Source organism: Cryptomeria japonica, chromosome 5 (genome assembly GCF_030272615.1).
Source record: "Cryptomeria japonica chromosome 5, Sugi_1.0, whole genome shotgun sequence".
Taxonomy (NCBI): domain Eukaryota; kingdom Viridiplantae; phylum Streptophyta; class Pinopsida; order Cupressales; family Cupressaceae; genus Cryptomeria; species Cryptomeria japonica.
The window spans coordinates 160,132,276-160,158,235 of record NC_081409.1 but is presented as its reverse complement, the minus strand read 5'-3'; the positions used below and the strand labels follow the sequence as shown (position 1 = coordinate 160,158,235).

The 25,960-nt window shown below is 39.8% G+C and overlaps 1 protein-coding gene across 1 annotated transcript in view; it reads left to right on the top strand.

Moving 5' to 3' along the window:
• The first annotated feature begins 992 nt into the window (after positions 1-992).
• The window catches only part of LOC131072707 (monothiol glutaredoxin-S10), a 55,862-nt gene continuing 30,894 nt past the window's right edge, over positions 993-25,960 (top strand). Inside the window, exon 1 of the mRNA XM_058008948.2 lies at positions 993-1,473. Coding sequence (XP_057864931.1) covers positions 1,184-1,473 — 290 coding nt within the window. The 5' untranslated portion in view covers positions 993-1,183. The remainder of the gene's footprint in view (positions 1,474-25,960) is intronic.

Here is a 25,960-nt window from a genome sequence, read left to right as displayed (position 1 = left end):
GGAGCTCTTACCATTTTATAAATTAAGCTCTTTGGATGTAGAAAGTAATTAAGAACAATTAAATGTGGAGTTGCTTTGTAGGAACAAGTACACATGGGAGGCATAAGGAGGTCACTCATAGGTACATAGTTGCTGCCATGTTGGAGGCTAAGAGGAGAATGCAAGTGAATGCATTTTAATCACATTTATTATTAATGATGCATACTTGAACTCTCTTGTTAGGAGTGTTTTTTCTCGCAATTTCTCAACATATATTACGTGTTATGTTATGTTCTCATGTTTCTGATTTGTGCCTCTTCGATGCTATCTTATGGTGATGTTATTCATTATTTATTGTTGTTATTAGTTCACATAAGGTAGTGTTAATAAGGATAATATGAAGGCTAATTTTTAGCATAATAAAGGAGGATCTAAAACATGGTTTTTCCACATTAAGACAACTCATTTTTTCAGACTTGTAAATAAATATTAGATTTTCATATTATAATTGTCTAAATCTTATATCTCATCCTTTGATTGATTTATTGAATAGAGATCAATCTTCACAATTTTTAATATAGAACTTACATATTTCCTAACATTTATCAATATTTATGAATCAAAATTACACTAATTTTACTCCACTAACTTTCAAAAGGCAAACCTTTACCCCTTATTCTTAAAAATAGAAAAGCAATTCAAAATAAATAACTTGGGAATGTATTAACATCCAAATTGGGGCTTCTTCATTAATTACCATACTTCTTCTCCACTATAATTGGACAAATTCTTAACTTGGGAATGTGTTAACATCCAAATTCGGGCTTCTTCATTAATTACCATACTTTTTCTCCACTATAATTAGACCACTATAATTGGACAAATTATAGGAGCCGCTGTTGACAACTACCATTCTTATTACAGCAATAAATTGTGTTTTTTTTTAATCCGCTCCAAGAAGGTCGCCCTAACGGCCAAATTCAAAAAAGTTGCTTAAAGTAGTTCAAATGTCCTGTCAGATGCATTGTAGGGGGCGGTGTAGAATCACTCCGAGTTCTATGGAATGCACTCCAAGCTCCCTGAAATGAATCTGCCCCTTACACGTTTGGAAATTTGAGCCACTTTAGTTCATGTTCCCTATATAATGATTACAAGGACAATCAGTTCATTCAAGCAAGAAGAAAGGGGGCAATCCTGAGCAGGTATGGCGCATTCTTTGGGCATTAAAAACACATGCCTGCCTTCGAAGTCATATTTATCATCCCATAAGACATTTCAATTTATGCCACACTCATCATATCTGTTAAACGTAATCAAATGTCGCAACTCGTCTCCTGTATTTCCCGTATTTATGAACAAGCTGGATGGTAAGAGAAGCTACAGCGTTTTGAAGATAAATTGCCTATCGGGGTCTTCTTCAGCGGAGATACAGGATTCTATCAAGACCGAAATCTCCCAGAATCCTGTTGTAATCTACTCCAAATCTTGGTGCCCGTAAGTTCTTTATTTATTCTCTGTAATTCAGATTGTTTTGGGCTTTTGCTTCTGTGTTTGTTTTTGGTGAAATTAGCTCTGTGGGATTGGAACCCACGATCTCTCAGTGCCAATTTGTTGGAAGAACTGTATGTGCACTCTGTATTGTAAGGAGATAGAGCACCCGTTTTGGAAGGTCTTGGGTTCGAGTCTTAGCGGGTGGATAGGAATTTGTTTACTCGTCAGAAATCAACAAAGTCTCATGTGGGAGCAAACTAGTTTCTACAGGTAGATGTACTCAGGAACTCAACAAATTTACATAGATTCCTCAGGTAGATGTACTCAGGAGCAAACCAGTTTGAGCCTCGAATCGATTCCTCCCCCAGCAAAAAGTTCATTGGAAAAAAGATAAACACGGTAAATTGTGTATTTAAAAATAATATAATAATTAAAAAGAAATGAATAGATCGTTTTAAGATGAGATCAAAACAATCTACTTACCGTGATTTAGTAAAATATATGTAACATCTGTTTTAATGTTTAAAATCAAGGATATACTATACTTTTAACAAATTTTTTACTGTTTAAACACATTTTAATATGCTTTTATATGGTAGAATGGAAGAAAAATGAAAAAAGCCAGGGATATCCTGATATCTACCGTATTTGGTAACTCAGGCCTATAGCCACATGAGAGCCTTGTGCAGGTATATCCAGAATGAGCCGTGGCACAGCCTTTCTGGAGAGGGAAGTTTAGTATAGTCTACAGGAAACCTAAGTATCCCATCAGGATTCCATACCCCGATATAGTTAGATATAATACGACTCAACACTTATTTATTTATTTATTCTATGTCCTGATTTGAAATGACGTTTCCGCTCCTGTTCCCATTCTCTGACCCTTGCCCCCATACTGGTGCACGGTTTTTTAGAGTGGGAATGAAATTTATAAAACACAGGAGAGTTTTTAATAAAAAATTAGCAACAGCAGATCCATACTCCAGAAAAAACCCACTAAAGGTTGTATGCAGGTCTATTGCTTTTGTTAGGTTCTTCCGTATGCTCTCAAAACTCACTAAGGCTTGTATTTATGTCTATTGCTTGTGTATAATTCTTTCTGTACCCTCCCATTTTTATAACATGTAGCACAATGCTGTAGCTGGCTTGTAGTCCTATAGATTTTTAAATGTCTTGTTAGCATAAACGAGAACCTTTCCTCTTCTTCTATCCACTCATCTCATCGCTTATCTTAGTGCAACTGCCCTAAGGGAAACATAGCAAAGGTAGAATACTTTTTTTGATTGTTGTGTATGTTGACAATAGGGTGCGTGCACTTTGCTGTGCCTCTGGGCCTACGTAGACTGATGGCTACCAAGCTCATTCGAGGCATGGTAGCTCTTTGGACCCTTAGGAGATCAGAGATGACACAAATAACTTAGAGCAAGTTTTTATGTTTGCACTAGATCATTCATCAAAATGTTTTTACATTTTTTAGGCCTTACACTTTGGGGTCTCTTCACAAGGTCACAAAGAGCATCACTAACACTATTATCTTCATTCTATATTCATGTTTTCTTTGCCATTCTCCCTCTTTAGCCCTATCGTTTTCTCTACTTATAGTTCACCCACTTCTAGATCATGTGGTGAAGATCCTCCCTTGAATGGATAGCAGTCATCATTCATTGAATGTTTTGTTGTGGTTCATTCTCTTGTCCCTTTCCCAACTAGGTTGCTAGGTCACCAGTAACAACCTTCTTCATTTGCAATTCTTCTTGAACTAGTTTGCTTGTTATATGTTCCCAAACAGCGAGCTTCTTTAGTGGCTTGTTGAAGGTTGTTGATAATGACCAAACTCTTAGGGGTCTAGGCTCCTAATTGCACTATGAAGTTCTCCCATCTCTCGGTAATTTGAGTGACAATGATTGCCTTGAAGGCCTTCTCCCACTTGGCAATATCATCTAGTGTCTATACTAGCTGATTCATAAAGTTATCATGGACAATTTGTTGAGATTTGAATTTGTTAGAAAAATCATCTTCTAGTTAGAGGCTTCTCTTGTAGGGTGCTAAACAACTCTTACTCAAACCTTCCATTGCTTTTGGATTGAGATTTCAAATCCTCTTCAAGTAATTACGTTTCCACTACATTAGCTCTAATAACGTATAGTTGATAGCCTATATCCATTTGATGGCACAACATGGCCTAGGTCCTTCCTTTGGAGGATTAGCTCATCATTCTCAAAGAGTGTTGTATTGGCCATAGACTTGCTTTTCTAAAAGGCTTGCAATCGGGTCTTCCATTGCCTATGCATCACGGATAAGAGTCCTTATTTGCAACTATGACTTATATTGTATCTCATATACCTATCTCTACACTAGTACCAATCCGTAATTTTGGAGCTAAAATTTTTCTTTTAGGCTCCTTCCTTCTCCCATGCAAACTTTCCAAAACCTATGCTTTGCCCATTTCTTTTTATTTGCCCATACAAAATTTCCAAATCCTATGCTTTGCCCATTTCTTTTCAATTCTCATGCATGTTTGTGTGTCATGTCAACTCTCTATTCACTCATCCTTTCCTTGTGTTCTTGGGCTTGCATATGCAGATGCTCTTTTGGTCTTTTATCATCTAGAATTATTTCCATTGCATATTTTTTAGTTCTAGACTCTGTTCCTTGATTTTGACTCCTATTTCCCTTCGATGCCCTCTTGCTTTTTCCTATATCCTTCTTCCTTGGAATGCAACCCCTCCTTTTATATGGGGTTCATTCTCACTCATTGTCCTTTTTATGTCCATTTTGTTCACATTTAGTCTAGTTCATGTCATTCCTTGATTCCTTTTGCCTTTATTGTTCTTGTTGCCAAGTTGTAGCTGTGTTATATAACTACTTCCAAGTGTTCCTTTTGGTGTTCATTTTCATGTTCCTTGTACAACCTATCCAATTTTTGCTTCTCCATGTATTCTGCTTCTTTTATGCTAGTCCCTTTTCTTTTCCTTGTGATTTTTTCAAAATTTTGAATGTTGTATCTATAATATTATACTATTGTACTACTATCTTCCATACCAAACTTGTATTCCTTTTCTTTGTTTAGTCTTCATATTAGAATTTTGTGTAGTCCCTTTTTTGTGTACCTATCGATACATTTTATTTTGGTTGGGTGACCTTATTGCTGATTTTAATTTCATTTTTATTGGCATTACAACTTAAACAATGGGTTGATCCTTATTTTCTATTGACCTTTACTTTATTGGGCCCATTTCTGTTTTGTGCATGGTTTCATAGGTAGCAATTTTTATTTCTTTACTATTAGCATTCAATTTTTACTTGTACTAGCATTTAACAATGGCTTTCACAAGTTTTTTTCCCACTTGTTCCATTCCTTTGCTGTGAGTCAAGTTGTTTGGTGTCCTTTTGCTTCCTTGTCTTTTGCAATGTTCAATTTTGCACACTTTTCCTTCACTTTTGTGCATGAATATGTGTGCTTTCTACTAATGAGTTTATATAGCATTTGTGTTTTGGTGAACTCATGCAGTTTCCTTTCCACTATGTACCTTCTTACACCCTTCTACTAGAGGCTTTTTAGAATTTACCTTGGCAAGTTTGGCTAAGTTTGGTTCCATCTTTTCTTGTGCCTTAACGTGTCTATCCTTTTGATGTGGGTTCATTGCAACATATATTGATTACCTTGTATTCTTCTTGAACCTAATAACAAGCATTAATTGTTTTTAGGCACTTGTAACTTTCTTTATGGTATGTAATGATGGCATACAAGTCATCCTCACTTCCATTTTTTCCACAGAAGGAGGTCCTTATTTTGAATCCAAGGGAATCACCATTTGATGCTCCCCATTTTCAAAACTCATATACCTTTTTCTTGTACCACACGATTACGTTGTTCATGTAGCTCCAAGATTGACCTAATAATGGTGGCTAGTTGTCTAGCTCAGTCACTTCAAAGTTGCCTTTGAACTTAAACATCACCATGTTAACCTTTGCATTATGTAGGACCCATAATTTGAACTTAAACATCAGCATTTGATGCTCCCCATTTTCAAAACTCATATACCTTTTTCTTGAACCACACAATTACATTGTTCATGTAGCTCCAAGAAAGACCTAATAATGTAGGCTAGTTGTCTAGCCTAGTCACTTCAAAGTTGCCTTTGAAGTTTTGAACTTAAACATCACCATGTTAAACTTTGCATTATGTAGGACTTATAATGGTTGTGCCATGAGCTTATTTGCAATGAATCATAATTTAAAAACTTGCAAACTTGTGAGTAATCCTGTGAGAAATTGGGTAAATTACTAGTGAGTCTTGTCTGTGAGTTGTGCAATTTCTTTGCAAGTGATTGATGAGTTAACTGTTAGAATTTGTGAAATGCAAATCCCACAAGCCCAATTATCTTTTGCAAAAATACCTGTCACACATAAAAGAGAGAATTGAACAGCAAAATAATTGAAGACAATAAAAATGAAATTGATTGAATTGCTTGAGTCACAATGAAGGATATGACATTGTTATAAAGAAATCTAATTCTAAAGATAGAAACCCTAAATGGTGGAGTTTACAAGATAGACCGAGAGTTAAAATAGAATGCATGAATCAGTCATGTATGCACAAATAGCATAATAGACTAATTAAATGCATGAAACTCTCAAAATCTAAACATAGTTTGCTTTTTCTAGTTTGCATCATGCATGGAGATAAATATTAATTAATTATCCCCAATTAATTAATTATTTAAATAATAAATGCCAATAATTAATTACTAATTAAGGCACATATTTATTAGTGAATTAATGCAATTAAGTGAATAATTAATTTATAAATTATTTACTCCAACATTAACTTGCTTAAACTTGTGAGATCGATGAAAAAGGTCATCTAGTGACGCATAATAATAGTTGGCAGCCAAAATACCAACAAAATACTTCATTCTTCACAATTTCTTCTTCCAATTCTCATTTCATAGACATGTTGAAAAGATTTATTGCATTACAAGGGATTTCAGTTGATTTTGCATAATCCTGGACTCATTTTAGTCTTTTGATGATTGAAAACTTTTTTGGTAGCACTTGAAAGGTATGCAACCTAACAATGTCCATACTTGAGTTTCTTAATTGCAATTTTTTTTTGTTTTTCCTTCTCATTGTAGGGTGTTTAGTCCTAAATGTATGGTTGGTGAATAAACAGATAACACAGTATTTCCCATACGTACCAAATATTCATGTAACAGAACAAGCGTCCGTCACAACATAAATGACAATGATACTAATTAGACTAGAAGAATTATATCTTTATTCCAATGTCCAGAAATGTCCATACGTCATTCCCCCTGCCGAGGTTCCAACCAAACAATATAAAGACCCGACGGTTGGTCAAGTTGCCAACTGTCACCAACTCCCAACTACTCGGGAACCTCTCGGCGACAACATAAACATAAACATAACATAACACACTTACCAATATTATTCTTACTAACATACGTTATCTACCCCTAACATTAGCCCCCCAAAAACATAGTCGTCTTCTAGACGACTTAGATAAGAAAAACTGAATTATATAAAACATAGCTAAGACCGAGAAGAGGAAGGAGGCATCCCTATAGTGGCTGCAGGAGGAGCTTGTTGTCCGGCGTGAAATTTGAGGTTCTTTTTTGTCAGCAGTTGCCGTTCTCGTGCTTTCTTTACCATGTGAGCAGCTTCCAGTAGCTTTTTATCTTTTTGTTCTAGCTGTAAGGTAAACTCTGCCACTTGGGTTGCTAATGCCTGTGCCTCCTTCTCCTGTATGTTGCAACAGGCCTCATAGGTGGTCATCTTCATTTCCATCGCCTTCCTCAAGTTCCTCTCCACTGTAGCTAACTGTGCCTGCTTCTCGCCTTCCTTCTCCAGTGTTGTTATGTACATCTGCTGAGCCTCTTGCTCCACCTGACGTTGCCGCATCTGTAAGTACACCTGCCGGAAGGCCTTCTCCATGCTGCGGAAGGTGGTGCCCAAGGTGCCTGTGCCTCCTACCAGGTGCTTGTGGGTCCAGTTCTGAATCATCTCAGGCATACTATGGTCCGGCCACCCTTGCTGCTCAAAGTGGCGCGTGAACTCATCCGTACACCCCACAGTCATGAAGTGACACAGCTGTGTAGTGTCGGCTGAATTGCCGGCCTCCATCTGTCCAGTAAGCTGAGCCATGCTGCGTGCAACATCGGAAAGCCCCTGTAGCTCCCTTGGGAATCGTTCGAGTGAGCCTGTTGGATCACTCGGATCTGGTGGTGTAATGTGGAGCCCTGCGAGTGCTCCCTCCGGTCCACTGCTCTGCTTGTCACTTCTTGGGTTTTGATGCTCTTGATCAGCGGGTCTCTCTCTGTCCAAGTCTGGGATAGTAATATCTCTATCTGGAGTCATGCCCGCCCCAATGGCCATGTTATGCGGTGCAGGGGAGGGGGGAAGGTGCGGGGCAAGTGCGAACTGCCCTAGCCATCCATCCAGCGAGGCGTCTATATCTTCATCTGTAAGAGTGTCCAATGCTACTGCTGCCTCCAAGTCACCCTCAGTCCCCTGTATATTCCCTGTCTCCTTCCCTGATGGGGCCGTCCTAGTACTTGCTAGGGTCGTACCAGTATCTTATGCACCCATACCGGAATCTATTGGTACCGTACCGATGTCTGCCGTACCCACGTCTGTCGTACCAATTATTGCTGTAGCCTCTGTAGGTTCTGCCATAAGTACGACCAAGCTGATCTGTGGTAGGGATACCCGTCGTTGTGCTGGTGGTTCCCCTTCGCTGATTTTTTGGAACAACACCCCTACTGGTCGTACATCGCCCATGGGGCTGGCTACTGCAAGCGCTTCCTGAGGTACCAAGTGTGCCGAGGACAATTTCGAGGGTGTGAATTTTATCCTCGTACTTTTCCATTGGGCTCGTAACCCTCCCTGTTGTTCCTCCTCTTCCTCCTCTTCCTACTGCCACGACTCTGTTTCCTCTTCCTCCTCCACAACTGTGTGTCTTGTCAAATGGAACCCCTCATCACCACTTTCCTGCTCTTCAGTCTCATCCACCTCCTCCCCCGAATCTTCTGCTTTGCTAACATCTTCAATCTCCATGGATGTGTCCAGTTTCCTCCTCTTTCTGGTCGGCTGCACGGTGTCGCCTAGGGTGTCCAGATGGATATAGTAGTACATGGTGGGTTTATTTGGTTCTACCGTCCACGTGGTTCAAATGTTCCCCATACTTCTGGTGGTACTTGGAGGCGTATGACATCCAGGAACAAGCATGGTGGCACATGTAGAACGTCTTGTGTTCTAGTCTCAGGAAATCATGGATTCGTTCTACCAGGAGTTGCCCCCAATTGTACACCTTCCCACATCTGATCCCATTCATTAATCCTATCATCCATATAGCTATGTCGGATGCCTGGCTGGCTCCCGTAAGGTGTCTTTTGACCAGGCCCATTAACATCCTCCATTCTCCTGGTGCGATAAACGCACCCTTCATTCCTCTGTTGTCGGCCCAAGCACTTTTCCATTGCTCCTCCGTGAGATCGTCTTTGCACACCAAATCCATCAACCATTTCTTCTTTTTCCTGGTGAGTTTTTTGGTTGGTTTGGCCGCAGATGCCCCTTTCTTGGGTATACCAAATACCCGCTTGAAATCCTCTGGTTTGAACGAAACTCGCACTGTGCACCCTTGGAACTGAATGACTAAAGCTCGTTCCTGGGGATTATAGCCCGATACCATGGTTCGCAGGACTGGCTCGAACTCCTTAATGCTGAATGTGGGCATTTGGATGGCGTGGTCGACCTGTGCCCTCCTGAGAGATTCCTTCGTCACATGGTTTGGAGGGGTTTCTTCTCACCAGGTACGACATTCGCTGACGGTCACACTCTCAAATGCTACATTCGCCGCTGTGAGTCCCTTTGAGTCCTTAGGTGGCTTTGGTCTGCTCCTGGTTTTATTGCTGTTGGTGGGCTCTGTGGCAGTCATGGCTGTACTGCAACTGCCTTTTTCTATTCTTCTTCCCTTGCCCCGTCCTTGGTCGTTATTGTAATTGTCGGAGAGAGTGTCTCTCCAGTTTGTACGACCCATTGTACCACTCACAGTTCCCTTGCCGTACAACTTCCCTAACGTGTTTTGCTAGACGACCCCCTTCTTATATCTGCATGCTGCCTACTTGAACGGACTACTGTGTACTGGTTTTCGTACGGTACTTTTTTTTCCTACTTCTTTCTCCTTAGCTGGTCGTATGATATGTGCAGGGCTCCATATGGAATAGGGTGCCGAGGTAGCCTGCCGTACAGAGCAATTTGTCGAGGTTGGTACCTACCGTACGGACAAAGTACTGCCGACGTACGCCGTACACTTCCCATATGGCTGCTTTCCTTATACTGTACGCCGTACGGTCTCTTCCACAGGCAAATTTTGCTTACTGTGTCCGTACGTGTAGACCGTACACCGTATGGCAAAAGCCTGTCTCCCATTTGAAGAGGAAAGATGATAGTTGCAGCTGATCTTGATGTTTCTTTGAAACTTTTCAGTCTTCATCGCAGCATACCAGGTTGTTCTTCAATGTCAGATTTACCATCATCTTCTCCTCCAAAGAAGATGAAATACAAATTTGATAAGTATCAGGATGAGGTCTCCCCTTCACAAGTTTCCTCTCCTATGGATCATATCAAGGATATGGAAATAGGGCATGTTGACATGTCGGATTTCATCAAAAGGGTGGAGGATCCAAAGGATAGCAATATGTAGCGATTGTTGGACAGCCACATTTACCATGCTTCTTCTTTTCCGGTGGCTGCCTTAGAACCTGAGTTCGTTCTTGCTTGTGCTCACCATTTTGACAAGGAGACAAGAACCATCAAGAATGATGATGGAGAAGCCATAATCCGTCTTGATGCAGACACCATTGAGAAAGTTTTCAGAATCCCATCTGCTTCCCTATACATGGAGATTTCCAAAAGTAGTGCAGCTGATTACTATGCCAAAAGGGAAAAGGATTGCAAGCGCCACATTAATAGGTGGATTCATGAACCACGGGTAGCTCTCACAAGATGGACCAAATTGCATCGTTGTGATTTCAAGTGGGAAATCGGAGACACCATCACTCTCCTTAGCAAGATGTTGGGTTTGGAACATTCTAATGTTTTCGAACCCTGAATGTATCAATTTATCATGTTCATAAGGCAGTCCCATCACATCTCTTGGGGAGAAGTAAATAGTGAAGCTTTGTATGAACAACTTGCAACAGTTCCTACCACTATGAAGTTCTATATGAACTCATATCTTGTGTATATAGCAGCATCACTTAGATATTTCCCTGGTCTTTCTACCAAGGGTGATCGCTCGCTTATACCTGTGTGGGAGTACTATGTTCAGTTGCCCTTAAGGTCCAACAGATTGCATTATAGGAGGGTTTAGGATGCTTTCTTTGGTCACTACATGTGTTAGTTTGACAAGACATTGAGAAACAAAAGAGTGTCAGACGAAGCATGGGAGAAGGTGAATGAGTATGGCTGTTTGTTTCTTTAGTTCTCAACTTTCACATACATGAGAGTTGGATGTTACAGTGGGCAGCCATACATGCTTCCTAGATACCCAACCGATAAGATTATTTTTATGGAGTTGGGAAGATAGATCATGGCTGTTCATGCATATCAATTGGTCAAGCATAAGGTTGGAATGAGAATCTCTTCAGCAAACCCATTGAAGATTGGCCGATATTCCCTCATCACATCTACCAAAGCCAAGGCCATGGAGACCGAGTTGCAGGAGATTAAACTTAAAAGGTTTAAGTCAAGAGTAGATTTTGACTACCGAGGCATGAAAGAAAGGATCAAAAAATCCTTTATACATGTGCATTGGATAGAAGACATTTGGGCGGATCTTCGTACAAAAAAGGAGGTTCGTAAGATGGATTATTGCAAGCTCACCCTTGAGCTGATTGTTGATTTGAATCTGGTGGACATTCCGCAATGAATGATTGATGATGGGAATGTGCTTGATCCAGAGTATGTTTCACGAAGAGTTGATGAAGCCCCACTTCCAGTAATTCAGTGGTCACACAAAGAATGCACTTCCATTCTTGAGAGATTTCAGCCTATCCTAGCTAACACCAACACTTGGCTCAAAGGTAATGGTGTTAAACTTATCAAGATCAAAATTGTTAAGGAAGATGACTCTACAGGACCCCTTGGTCGTAGGTCCGAGATTCAAATAGATAACAAGGAAGTTGAATCATCTTCAGGCACTAGAATTAAGTTGCGGGTGAGTCGGGCAATGGTACTTCCTCCTGAGGAGGTGACAGTTCGTGGCAAGGAGAAATCCCAGCTTCATATTCATGTGATTGATCCTGAAAATCCAGAGGAAGAACAACGATCAGATGATGCTCCTAAGTCACCAGCTTCGGAGTCACCTCATGAGGTTCCTTCTTCAATCCCCATGGAGCTACTGTTATCACAAAAGCTTGCACCCTTGCTGAGCTATCAACTCAGCAACCTTGTGAAACATGGAAACAACTCTGAAGTGTGGGACCTTGCGCAAGGGGGTTGAATCTCCGGAGAAGGCTTGCTTCCTTCTCAATCCAGGTGCAGGTGTTGAACCAACTCAACACTTCAAAACTTACTCCTAAGCCTATCCTAACAACTTGCAGAGGAAAAGGGAAGAGAGAAATGCTTAAAATAAAAGGAGGTGATGCACTTAGAAGAGATTGTTTCTCTCTACCCAAAATGACACAAAGAATCAATTGAAATATCTAGAAGATGCACAAACTTTAGTTGTATGAGTGACCCCAATGCATGTATGGAGGTTAGAATTCGCTGAATGCCAAGAGGGGAGAAGGTTTCCCACAAGTCAGACTCAGAAATAAATTAACACAACATATATGAGAGAAGAGCAACAAAACATACACCTATGATGAAGGTGATAAAACATACACAACATACATAAGTCGAAGAAAGACAAGAATAACAATTTCAATTCATTCGAAGGCCAATGGCTGAACTTACAGTTGCAAAATGCAGAAAAATACAAGAGAAGTGAAAGAGAATGGAATAGCTCAAGCCAGCAGGGAGAGAACTCTTTACAATGAGGCTTACCAGCCTTTATATAGAAAATTGGGTACAAGAGTGATCATGATCCCCGTGTGTGTAGGGAAATGTAAGTCAGGGAATGCAGGGAAGTGCATGCACCTGACATTCTGTACATACAAGCAACCTAGCCATACCCTGAAAATGCAATCCTAAGAAGAAAAGCACTTCAAGAAGGTGGATTGATTGACATTCCAAAGTCAGAGCATGCAGGCATGACATAAGTAACTACAATAAGCATGGCCGTGTACCCCACCTGCAAAAATCATTAAATGCACCCTTGTAGCTCTAGAAAAGGTGTACAAGTCGCAAGAGTCGTCAGAGCTTTTAAAGCTTTGAGTGCTGATCACGCCATCCAGAAGTGTTGCAAGCTGGAAAGAAGTCGGAAGACTTCGGAAACTCGGGTTCCCGAAGTGGGGAAGACTAAGGAAAGAACTTCGGAACCTAGTGTTGATTGTAACTAGGGTATAGGGGTTCGGATTGCCTTAAGGCAACATCCGAACCCCTTTAGGACCGGGTCCTACCCTAACGTGACCCTATCCTAAATACCACGCTAAAACACACCAATTAAATATTAGCGCCAAAATAACATTAGCGCCTCAAATATCAAGGAGGCCGACTTACAAGAAAGGGCCGACTTCAATAAAGTAAAGAGGCATATAAGTAAAGATCATTTTGCAAGTCAAATCATCAAGTTCAATTAAAATTAGAATGCAAATTAGCTCTGCTGTGTGAACATAAGGAAGAGGGCGAATTATTCAGTTTGGTGTAATATTGTCCAAGGGGACATAGCATATCTTGAGGCAAGTCATTGAAGCATACAAGGACAGATCTGATATGTGAAGATCAGATTCGAGCTAAGTATTGTACTGTTATTTAGAGGAGAATATATAATCTGACCTGTGGGTCTTTCATGCTGGGTTTTTCCTCCTTGGAGGTTTTCCCAGGGTATGCTTGTTTGTCTTCTATCATATTTCTGATTTATGTTGTCTTACCAAGTTCTGCAAATCTGATTACAATCTAGGGCACAATTTAATGCATGTTGGTTCACTAAACTACTGCAAATCTAATACAAACCAGGGCATAATTAAATAAGATAAATCTGGTTATCATACCTAGGGTTTAAATTAATATGGTATCAGAGCTCTAGGTGTTACTAACTTCTGATTTTAGTAGATCAATTGTTGCATATAGCTGTTGTTTGTGTTCAGATTAAAGATGTCAGGTTTAAAGGCTGAAGATAGGCTTGAGGGAGCCATTGACTTTGCTGCTTGGAAAGTTCATATTCTGTTGATCCTTGAAGAAAATGACCTACTGAAATTTGTAGAAGAAGAAAGGCTGTCTCCTCCAGAAGATGCTGAAGAGCTGAAACTGTTCAAGAAAGATTCCCTCAAGGCTAGAAGGATCATAATTGAGTCCGTCAAGAATCATCTTGTGACTGTCATATCAAAGTTTACATCTGCCAGAGAAATGATCAAACACTTGGAAGGGATCTATGAAGTCAACAATCTCAGCAGGGCTCTTGCCCTAAGACAACAACTTCTACACATAAAAATGAAGGAAGAAGACTCAATCATAGCCTACTTCATGAAGATCAATGAACTAAGGGACAAGCTAAGCACTCTTGATTGCCAAATCTCAGATAAAGACCTTGTTATGATTGCATTAAATGGTCTACCAGATGAATGGGAACCATTCATTCGTAGCATTGGTGGAAGAGCTGATCGTCCCAACTTTGAGCGTCTTCAATCTGATTGCATTGAAGAGGAATCTCGAATTGAGGTAAGATGAAAACTCAAAAACTCTCTCAAAGATAATCATGTTCTCTTATCTAAATCTAGGAAAGGTGGTCATTGGAAGAAAGAAAAGAGAAGCAAAGATTTTAGATCCTCCTCCTATGATCCAAGGAAAAAGTCAAGAGATTCCTCTCACATTTGTTGCTTCAGATGTGATAAGTATGGTCACTATGCCAGAGATTGTCAAAATGACCCAAAGGAAAGGGAAGCTAACTTAAATGAGGTTGCCGAACAAAGTGAAGACTACCTTCTTATCTCTGCTCTTTCCAGCAATGTTCCTACGGATAGCAATTCATGGATACTTGACAGTGGTGCCTCCAGACACATCTTAGGATTTCGTGAGCATCTCTTAGATCTGATTGAAAAAGACACCAATCTTCATGTTGTAATCGATGATGATGCTTGATACTCGGTAAAAGGTTCTGGTACTACCTCTCTAAAACTAGATTCTGGTATTTCCTTCCAACTCTGTGATATTCTATTTGTACTTGGTATTAAAAGAAATCTTATTTCTATTTCGGCTTTAGAAGATAAGGGTTTGCAAATAGCATTTTCTGAAGGGAAAGTACTCGCTTGGTCTAAGAAATCTAACTTCAAATCTGCTCGTATTATTGGACATAGATGTGATAGTTTATATAAGCTTGCAGCCAATCCAATTCAAGCTCTCATTCATGAGACCCCTGAATCATGCGAGCTATGGCACAAAAGATTGGGTCATCTTCACTTTCAAGCTCTTCCCACTCTGGGTAAAATGGTCTCAGTTTATCTCATGATGATGCTTGTAAAGGTTGTGCAATGGGTAAAAATGTAAAGAATCCCTTTCATAAAAGCGATAGTAGGGCTAAAGAAAGGTTAGAGCTTATTCATTCAGATTTATGTGGTCCCATGTCAGTAGCATCTCCTAGTGGGTTCTTATATTATGTTATCTTCATAGATGATTTATCTAGGAAAACATGGATCTATTTTCTTAAATCTAAAGAGTCTGAAGAAGTCCTAAATAGATTTAAAGAATTCAAAGCCTTAGTTGAAAATACTACAGGAAATCGAATTAAATGTTTGAGGTCTGACAATGGAGGTGAATACACCTCAGGTAGCTTCTATGACTTTTGTGTTAAAGCAGGAATTAAGAGGGGGTTCTGTGTTCCCTACAACCCTCAGCAAAATGGAGTTGCTGAAAGAAAGAATAGGACCATTGTTGAAGCTGCAAGAGCCATGATTCATGATCAAGACTTGCATCCTTTTCTATGGGCAGAAGCATCCAAAACTGCAGTTTATATTCAGAATAGATGTCCTCATCAAGTCCTAAAGAATGTAACACCTGAAGAAGCATTTTCAGGAATCAAACCTGACATCAGTCACCTAAGGATATTTGGAAGCCCTGTGTATGTTCATGTGCCTAAAGAAAAACGAACCAAGCTGGATCCATCTGGAAAGAAAGGCATCCTAGTAGGATACAGCGAATCTTCCAAAGCTTTCAGGATCTACATTTCAGGTCAAAGGTATGTTGAGGTAAGTAGAGATGTAACCTTTGAAGAAGATATTGCTTTCAAAAGATCTAAAGGTTCATTAATCAACAATGATGATATGATGATGGAAAAACAAGATTCAATTGTTGATGCTAACCCTGAGTTACAGGAGGAGTCTACTGATCTTCCAGATCAGGAAGTTCAAAATGACTCATCAGAACCCATGCAATCTACCGATATACCTCAGGATATTGTGGTCTGCAAGAAGAGACCACTCTGGGTTAGAAATACAATTCAAGATGCTGAAGGGTTTGCTGCTCCCAGAGGAACCTTCAAAAACAACAAGAGTGTCCAAAATCACGCCAACTACATTTCTGTGATGTGCAATATAATTGAGTCTGAACCCCACAATATCGGTGAAGCTATGTCCCATCATGCTTGGAAATTAGCCATGGATGAAGAGTATGGGTCTATCATCAAGAATGATGTTTGGGACATTGTACCCAGACCCAAAAGTAAGTCTGTCGTTTCCTCTAAATGGTTGTTTAAAATTAAACATAATGCTGATGGTAGTATTGAAAAATATATAGCTAGGTTTGTAGCTCGTGGCTTTTCTCAAAAGGAAGGAATAGATTATGAAGAAACCTTTGCCCCTGTTGCTAGATATACCTCTATTAGGTCTATAATAGCTATTGCTGCAGCCAAAGGTTGGGAGCTGCATCAAATGGACGTTAAGACAACCTTCCTCAATGGAGTCATTGAGGAGGAAGTCTATATTGAGCAACCAGAAGGTTATGTAATCCATAAAAGAGATTCTCATGTTTGCAAGTTGAAGAAAGCCTTATATGGGCTCAAACAGGCTCCCCGCGCTTGGTATGAAAGAATTGATAAGTACTTACTAAGTTTAGGGTTTTCCAAGAATGATGCTGATGCTAACATTTACTTGAAAATTTATAATAATGAGATGCTTATTTTAGTTTTGTATGTAGATGATTTATTTCTCATGGGTGAAAATAAATTAATCATAAGATGTAAAAAGGAATTAGCCTCAGAATTTGAAATGAAAGATTTAGGTCTAATGCACTACTTCCTAGGGTTAGAAGTATGGCAAAGAGCTAATGAAATCTTTCTAAGTCAGGGAAAATACACTATTGATATTTTGAAAAGATTTAGAATGATAGATTGTAAACCTATGCATACTCCTATGGAATCTAACTTAAAGAAGTTAAGTGTTTCTGAAGCTAACTCAGATTTTGCAGATCCTTCTGAGTATAGACAATTGATTGGCTCCCTAATGTACCTAGTCAATACTAGGCCAGATATCTGTTATGCTGTGAATGCTCTCAGTCAGTTCATGAGCTCACCGAAACATGTTCACCTGGTTGCTGCCAAGCACATTCTAAGATATCTACGTGGCACGATTGGTTATGGGTTGAAGTATACACTTAATACCCCAATCCTCTTGAAAGGCTACTTAGATTCAGATTGGGTAGGAAGTGTCAAGGACAGGAAAAGCACTTCAGGCATCTGCTTCAACTTGGGCTCCGCAGTAATCTCTTGGGCATGTAGGAAGCAATCTTCGGTTGCATTAAGCACTGCAGAAGCTGAGTACATTGCCGCATCTGTTGCATCCAGAGAAGCAGTGTGGCTCCGTAAGCTTCTTGTTGGATTATTTGGTCAAGTCAATGATCCTACCACTATTCATTGTGATAATCAAAGCTGTATAAAGATGTCAGTAAATCCTGTATTTCATGATCGGTCCAAACATGTGGAAACACACTATCATTACATTCGGGATATGGTGTAGAGAGGCGCCATTCACCTAAAGTACATTAGCACAGATGAACAGATTGCTGACATCCTCACCAAACCCTTATCCAGAGTGAAGTTCGAGTACTTCAGAGATAGACTCGGTGTCATGGAAAACGGAACCCTGATTGAGAGGGAGCTTCAATCTCAGTGACTATTGGTAGCACTTTGAATCATTCTTTGCTTATGTGCAAGAATGAATTTCATCCAATCTATGCTTGTGTGCTAGATGGATAGTTGTAATAATGTAAAGACCCACTGGTGTATTACACTTTCTATGCTTGTGTGCTAGAACCATCCTATGCTTGTGTGCTAGGTGGAAGATGTAATTCTATGCTTGTGTGCTAGATGGAACGTAAAAGGTTCAGATTATGTATTCTCCTCCTCCCTAGTTAAGAGGGAGTGTTGATTGTAACTAGGGTATAGGGGTTCGGATTGCCTTAAGGCAACATCCGAACCCCTTTAGGACCAGGTCTTACCCTAACGTGACCCTATCCTAAATACCATGCTAAAACACACCAATTAAATATTAGCGCCAAAATAACATTAGCGCCTCAAATATCAAGGAGGCCGACTTACAAGAAAGGGCCGACTTCAATAAAGTAAAGAGGCATATAAGTAAAGATTATTTTGCAAGTCAAATCATCAAGTTCAATTAAAATCAGAATGCAAATTAGCTCTGCTGTGCAAACATAAGGAAGAGGGCGAATTACTCAGTTTGGTGTAATATTGTCCAAGGGGACATAGCATATCTTGAGGCAAGTCATTGAAGCATACAAGGATAGATCTGATATGTGAAGATCAGATTCGAGCTAAGTATTGTACTGTTATTTAGAGGAGAATATATAATTTGACCTGTGGGTCTTTCATGCTTGGTTTTTCCTCCTTGGAGGTTTTCCCAGGGTATGCTTGTTTGTCTTCTATAATATTTCTAATATATGTTGTCTTACTAAGTTCTGCAAATCTGATTACAATCAAGGGCACAATTTAATGCATGTTGGTTCACTAAACTACTGCAAATCTAATACAAACCAGGGCATAATTAAATAAGATAAATCTGGTTATCATACCTAGGGTTTAAATTAACACCTAGGGGTTTCGGAGTTTCGAAGAACTGGAGAGAAGGCAAGAAAGGAACTTCGGAACCTCGGGGTTTCAGAATTCCCGGGGAATTGGAAAAAGGGCAAGGAGGGAACTTCGGAAGCACGGGGTTCTGGAGTTTTTGGGAAAGAGGAAGGGAAGCAAAGGAAAGGAACTTTGGAACCTCGGGGTTCCGGGGAACAAAAGAAGAGACAAGGAAAGAAAAAAGCTAAGAAAAGGAACTTCGGAACCTCGGGGTTCCGGAGAAAGAAAGGAAAAGGCCGAGGAAACTTCGGAACCACGAGGTTCCAGAGTTCCGGGAAGGGAAGGAGAGGCAGCAAGGAACTTCGGAACCTCAGGGTTTCGGAGTTCTGGGAAAAGAAAAGGGCAAGGGAAAGGAACTTCGGAACCTTAGGGTTTCGGAGTTTCGGGGAACTGGAAAAAGGGGCTAAGGAAGGAACTTCGGAACCTCGGGGTTCCGGAGTTCCGAATAAGGCAAGGGAAAGGAACTACAGAACCTTGGGTTTCGGATTTCCGCGGAACTGAAGAGGAGGAAGGAAAGGGAGGAACTTCAGAATTTTGGGGTTCTGGAGTTCTGGGAAAGGGAAGAAGAGAAAGCAAAGGGAAGGAACTTCGGAACCTCAGGGTTTCGGAGTTCCCGGGAACAAAAGAGGAGACAAGAAAAGGAAGGAACCTCGGAACCTCGGGGTTCCGGGGAACTGGAAAAGGAGCAAGGAAGGAACTTCATAACCTCTGGGTTCCGGGGGAGAGGGAAAAGGCAACAAGGAAGGAACTTCCTCCAGACAAGACAACACTTCACACTTCATAAATCCACTACTTTTCTTCTTGATCAACTAGGGCAACGCCGGTCCATGGATCGTATCTCTGATCGGTTCTCAGTGATGGACCAAGGGTGTCATAAAATGACAACATGGACCTTTATCTCCCTTTGACACAGATGTGGATGCTTCTTCCACAACTCATGATGTTCCTATAGTAGTGGATGAGTCCCCTCAGAATGCCATTCCCATTTCAGCAGTTGAGCCACCTCTTGATCATCAACAAGAGAGTTTGCTAAAATCTTTGAGGATACTCCTGCATGTATTCATTTGTTAGAAATTGATATCTCTACTTCTGGCTTTGAGGAGTTTATGAGACAATCTTCATGCCCTTTGGTTACCGAGCAAGCCATGGTTGCCATCCAGACAGATACTTTCCCCAGAATGACCATGGTTGTTCAAACGGAAACTGCTTCTCCTTTGCTTTCAGCTGCTATTGGAGGAGAAGTAATGGCTTTACCTCCATGGCTCAGTTCTTTCACTCCCAAGAGAAAGAAGCAGGAAATTTTTCCTGATGTCTTTGATTATCACTAGCTTAAGCAATCTAGGCCCAAGGTTGCTAAAAGAGCCAAGATAATCTCAAGGTTAATAGTTGACAGGAACAAGATGAAGGTGGCTGAAATTGTTGAGCCTCTTGTAGACAAACCACATGAGGAGATGCAAGCTGCTGATTACAGGGTCACAAGGGTAGAGTTGGGTAAGCAAACACATGTAGTCAAGCATGATGCCCAACAGTCCATAGCTTCACTAGTACAACGATATGATGAGCTTCTAGCGAAGAAGGACAAGCTAGAAGAGGAGAATAGGCAATTTGTTGCAGCTGTTCAAAATATCACTAAATCCGTTAGTGAAGGGAGCAATATTTCAAGTTCTTCTGGTCCACGAGAATCAATTCAAGGAGTTGAGAGAGCTGCTCAAAAGTTACAAGCATTGGAATCTGAGGTAGATCAACTTCATGATTTGTGTGCACAGGTCTTGAAGGAGGTTTTTCAAATGATGGTCAAATTGAAGAACATTGAGGAACAATTGAATCGGGTTTTTGACACTTTCAAACAGAACTTGTGAAAGGTGGAAGATAGCTTGACAACTTGGCTCAAGATTCCTCAACAAAAGTTAAGTGTTCTTCTAGAACATCAGGTTATTCCTTCGAGGGTTGTGTATCTAGAATACCAAGAGCTCTTGGAGAACAAAGCCCTTGTTATCAAGTCACTTGTTGAAGACATTGATGATGCCATGAGATTGCGAGTGGAAGTATTTTAGGATGTTGTTTCTCATTGTGAGAAAGCTTCTTGTAATATCATGGATCAGAATGGGGAATTATTATCAGAAGAAAGGGTTCTCTTAGATCTACAGTTGAAGATTCATCATGAGTGGAAGAGTGAACCATTTTCAGCTGCATCTATTCAAGCTTTGGTTACTTACCAAATCTTCTTACATGAAATTCAGTCTTCCTTTGAGAAGAATAATGCCACAATCCTTCGTTGCAACGATGTTATTGTGGAGACCATGATCGTGGCAAAGAATACCCATGAACCGAATCGTGATGAGCTGCAAATGATCATCCAGAAGTTTGAAGGATTCATGTCTACACATGCTGCAACATAAGTGTTTTTCAACACTTAGTTGCATTTTCAGAATTGTAATTTCTTAGTTGTAGTTTCTCTTTTGACATGTTTACTTGTAAAAACATTTCGTAAATTGCAAGTTAAGTCATTACTTGCACTTTTGTAATTACAAGAAGACAAATTACAAGTCAATTTCGAATAGGACTTGTAACTTTGAATAAGTCATAGTTAGTTGTTGAATAAGTCTTGGTGGTTGAGAGAGTTTATCAAGTTAGGATCCTCCCACCTTTTTCTCAAGGTTCTCCTCCTTTAAATTTTAGAGGGGGTCTATTGTATTTTCTTATCTTTTAGAAAGCAAGCAAAAACTCTGCTGAGTTTGCAACACAAAAGTCTTTGAGCTTTTATGTGTAAATTGAAGAATTGAAAGAAATAGAAGAAGATTGTTCAAGTGTTCAGTCTTTGTGCTACATTATTGAGTTTGTGTTCCATATTATCTTTCTTGCAAGTGTTTCTTAGAGAGCTTAATCGAATTTGATTTGCAGTCTTTGTGTTTGCAAGTATTGGAGGTTAATATCAATTAGAGTAAATATTCTCTGGGGAAGAGTTGTGAGCCTTTGTGCTCACACTTATTCTTGAGAGAGAGATTAGAAATAGATTTTGTGATGAGAAAAGTTGTGAGTCTTTGAGCTCATACTAGTTCTTACTGTATTGTGTAAAAAAGAATAAGATATTTCAGACTTTGTGTTGCTATAATTTGTTCTTGATATCATTAGCATAGAAAAGGATAGATAGGACTTCGTATATTCAAGTCTTTGAGCTTGATATTGCTGTCTCGTCCCAAAGGAAGTGACGGAAGTCTTTGAGCTTTCAGGAAACTTCGTTTCCTTTCTCTCATCTTATTTCAAAAGGTTGTCATTATTGTTTTAAGTTAACTTGCTATCACTTTTCTGTGAAGAGAAAAGGATATTGGCTTTCTTGAAGAAAGAAGAAAGACTGCTGTCTCATCCCGTTTAGTTTTAGATTAGATATAGATAGGGGGAGCCTTCCCTTGATTAGGAGAGTTTTACTCACACATTGTGGTTGAAACCACAATTTTGTATATTTCCCCAAGTGTACAAAATAGAAATGGAAAATAATAAATATAAATTTAATTTATGTCAAAGTATTTAAAAGTTGAAAACAAAAAAGTAATGTCCCCTAGTAAATGGGGTCTAAATGTGGTCAAACGTGGAAAATATTAATTACTTTATATTAATATCTCATTCATTAATATTATATGTTCCTATTTATTAAAGCATTTTAATAAAACATTTCATTAGCACCATAACTATTTACTTAACTATTACGGGAATAAAACCAATTTTTGGTGAATAAAAGGATGGCTTCGAGAGATGGGAGGTATGCGTGGAAGAATAGATTTGAAGCCTGCGTGTGTTAATACACATCTCAGAGATTAATAGCCTTTCGTCAGTCCTCGATTGACCTATTGGTCATACGATTATGGAGAAGAATCAATCTTGCTTATTACAGAATGAAGTTCACAGTGATCCTTGGTATATAATGCGGAGTGCGTATTAGTGCAAACAAAATAGCGGAATCGTGGGTAGCATACATGACGTCACCCAAACTAAACAGCGAAATCACGAGAAGCATACACAGCGTCACACAAACTATCGCCAGTCCCTCTGCAATTCGGAAACACTGCATCGACGTAGGACGTCTAAGCGTGCCTTGGTAACCCAAATATCGGGTAGTGACGCGGACGTTTACCTTACTGCATACGGGTAGTGTCGTCAATTAATGTGGAGGAAGAGATTGCCATCATCGCGGTGTGGAGGAAATGGAAATCGCGTGGAGAATTTTGGAGTATTTGCACACAGTAGAAGTGCAGCGTCTTCAAACTTGATGCATATGTATAGACATTATACGCTCTGGTGATTCGGCTGCAACCAGTAATGTATCATTCTGTCTTTCTATTGAAGGGTTATGAGTCAACGTGAAGTCTTAATCAACGGACGTTACTGCCCATCCAGGTGCATCATAAAAAGACTTCTCTACCTTGTTCTCTGAAGGAATAAATTGATATCAATGTCTGTTTTAGTTTGTTATATGTTTCAGTGATTACTAAAATAGAATTAGAATCAATGCAAATAAGGAAGACTCCAAATAAAGAAAATAATGTGTAAGGTGTTCATTTCCACCTTTGACTATGCTGCATAAATAATCTTCTGCTATGTCTTGGTTATGCAACTGACTGCAATCAAAGCCTAGTTAGGGAATTTTACAAAAAAATTAATTTTTTTTAATTTGCGAATATTTTTTCATGTCGCCGAACGCAGAAGCAAGATGCGAACGAAACAAATGCAGAAGCAAAACGCCGAATGGAATAGAAGGAAAATGCAAAAGAAATGAAACAAAATCAAACAAATAATTTTTTTTCTACTTGGTTTCATCGTTGTGAAATCGTCCTAAATTGCTGTGAAGTATTTAAATTCGCTGTGTTTTGGTTTTACATCGTGCGAGGGTATTTATTGGAAAAATAGTGTTCGAAATTAGAAATATAGCATCTGAAACTGGGCGTTTAACTCAAAAAAACGCGTCGAGATTCATGCAACTTTTTTTCCTTTTCCGCATCGAGGGTTTTCGGCGCGTTCTCTGCGTTTATTCGGCGAGTTTAAGCAAACAAATCGGCGATTTTTTCCCTAATAAACAACTGCAAGTTAATTCGCGAGCTGCTTGTTAGGGTTTCCATATGGTGTGTTTTCACAGACTCGGTGAGTCTATAAACTATGAATTTCTCCTTGCTCAAAATGGCGCGCATAATGCATTAATTACATCACTAAATTCAAAAAACACCCACTGTGTAATAAATGCACCATTATCTCCAAACTCGCTAAACATGCAATAAATATCCCACCATCTCCTTATGATGGTTGCCATGCTTTGAATTAACCGCCACTTGGTCAAACATTACTAGCAATCAATGCACTACCATGCCCTCGTGCGGTCAAAAGATTCTTGTCCAAAATTGGATGACCATTATTTAATTCATTAATGGTGAACGTAACGAATTTGGAAATAATGGCTTCTGGCTCTCCTACGGAGACGCTTGGCACATTCTCCATTTTGAATTCTAGCAACGAAATATCTTCTTCACACTCGGAGAAAAACTTCTCCCAACTTGTTGTTGCTTCTCGAGTCCTTCGCATCGTGCTGGAGATCAACGAAGCATTTTCCAGACGTTCCTTGGAAAAGGATTCTACAAAGAAGAACTCATGTAGCCTGTCCTTCAAGAAGTCAACTGTCAGGTCCTCCTTAGTCAACCTTCTTTTGAATAATGCCTCAACTACGTTGAGGATTTATCCCTGTATCTTCTGATTGACTCTTTCAATGATGTAGACTCCTTGTTGAATCTTTCAAAGGATTCCCTTCCAGTGCAGACGACATAAACCACTGTGGGATGTGATAAATTTCATTCTCCTAGACAACCTTCCCATCAATCAAGGTTTGCCTAGGAATTCCCATTAATTCTCTAAGCTGTGGAATAGTCAAGTCTTGATAAATATGCATATCTTCCCATGAACTATCCATAGTCTTCAGCTTGTTCAAATAGCAAGAATTATCCAGTGGCAATCTCTAGCTTGTTTAGGATAGCAAGAATTATCCAGTGGAAGTGAGCCAAGTCTTCAATGAATTTCCTATTTGAAGCGAACACGTCCTCCACCCATTCCTTAGAATATTGAGCTCTTCTCCTCATTTCTTTAATGCCATCAATGGATTCCTTGGGAAAAGAAGAGCAAGGAACAAAGGATGAATCTTCTAAGTGGATGCTTTAGGCACTGCAAATATTCGTGCAATGCCCTATTTGTGCTCTTCAACTTCCTATTCTTTTCTTCCATTCTTTTCATTTGTTCCTTTAGTGCCAAGGAAGATTCATCAAAGTCTTCCACAACCTGTGCCTTGGAAGCACGCTCTAAGTTGACCTCTTTAATCTCATATTCATCGTGTGTGATTTCGCTCCTATCCTTGTCCACTTTGGGCATAGCTAAGTGCAATGTTCTGGATCTTGTCTCGTCGCTTGTAACCTTGGAAAACTTCTTAGCTGCCTTCTTCTCTATTGGTTTATCTTTTCAGCTTAGAAGTTCTTCCAATTTCTGTGCCAGATCTATTTCTTCTTCTAGCTCCTTTCTCATCCTTTCCTTCAACCTGTCTGGAGCGGCTACTGGCTGATCCTGAACTTCCATCTGCACTTGTTCCTGTGAAACATCCTCAAAAGTGCCCAAGTCTCCAAAAATTGTTTCCATGAAACAATCTTGATCTTGCAGTTCTGGATTAGGAGGAAGTTCCTGCCTTTGATTCTCCTGTTGAACATGTCTATGAGAAGCATTGATGCTGAGAATATCTTGCGCTTGTGCAGTGTCAAGATCATTTTTTTGCAGCTGGCTTCTTGCAACTTCTTGTGTGAACATCTCAACCTCGTGCACGCTGGAAGAACTAGCCGGTGATTGTGCTTCCTCCATCCTTAGCCTTTTCTACTGTGACTCTTTTAGTTGGACTTCTTTTCTCTTCTTTGTTTGTGACTTCCTAGGAATATTTTTCTCTTTCCTTTTCGCTGTTCTTTCTTGTGGAATTTCCTCTTCCCCGACTTGCGCTCCTGATGACCCTTCCATTGCTTTGCTATGGGAGTCTAGGTCTCCCATCAACTGGTAAGTCAGACAAGCATTATTTGCCTTTAACTTCATGGTGTGTTGCTCAACCCAGTGCCTAGTGAATTTTAGGACTGGCCTACTTAAATCATTCAGATCATCAACCTCTGACTCTAACCAATTCGGAGTTTGAATAGGCCCATCCTTCAGATTTTCATATTCTGG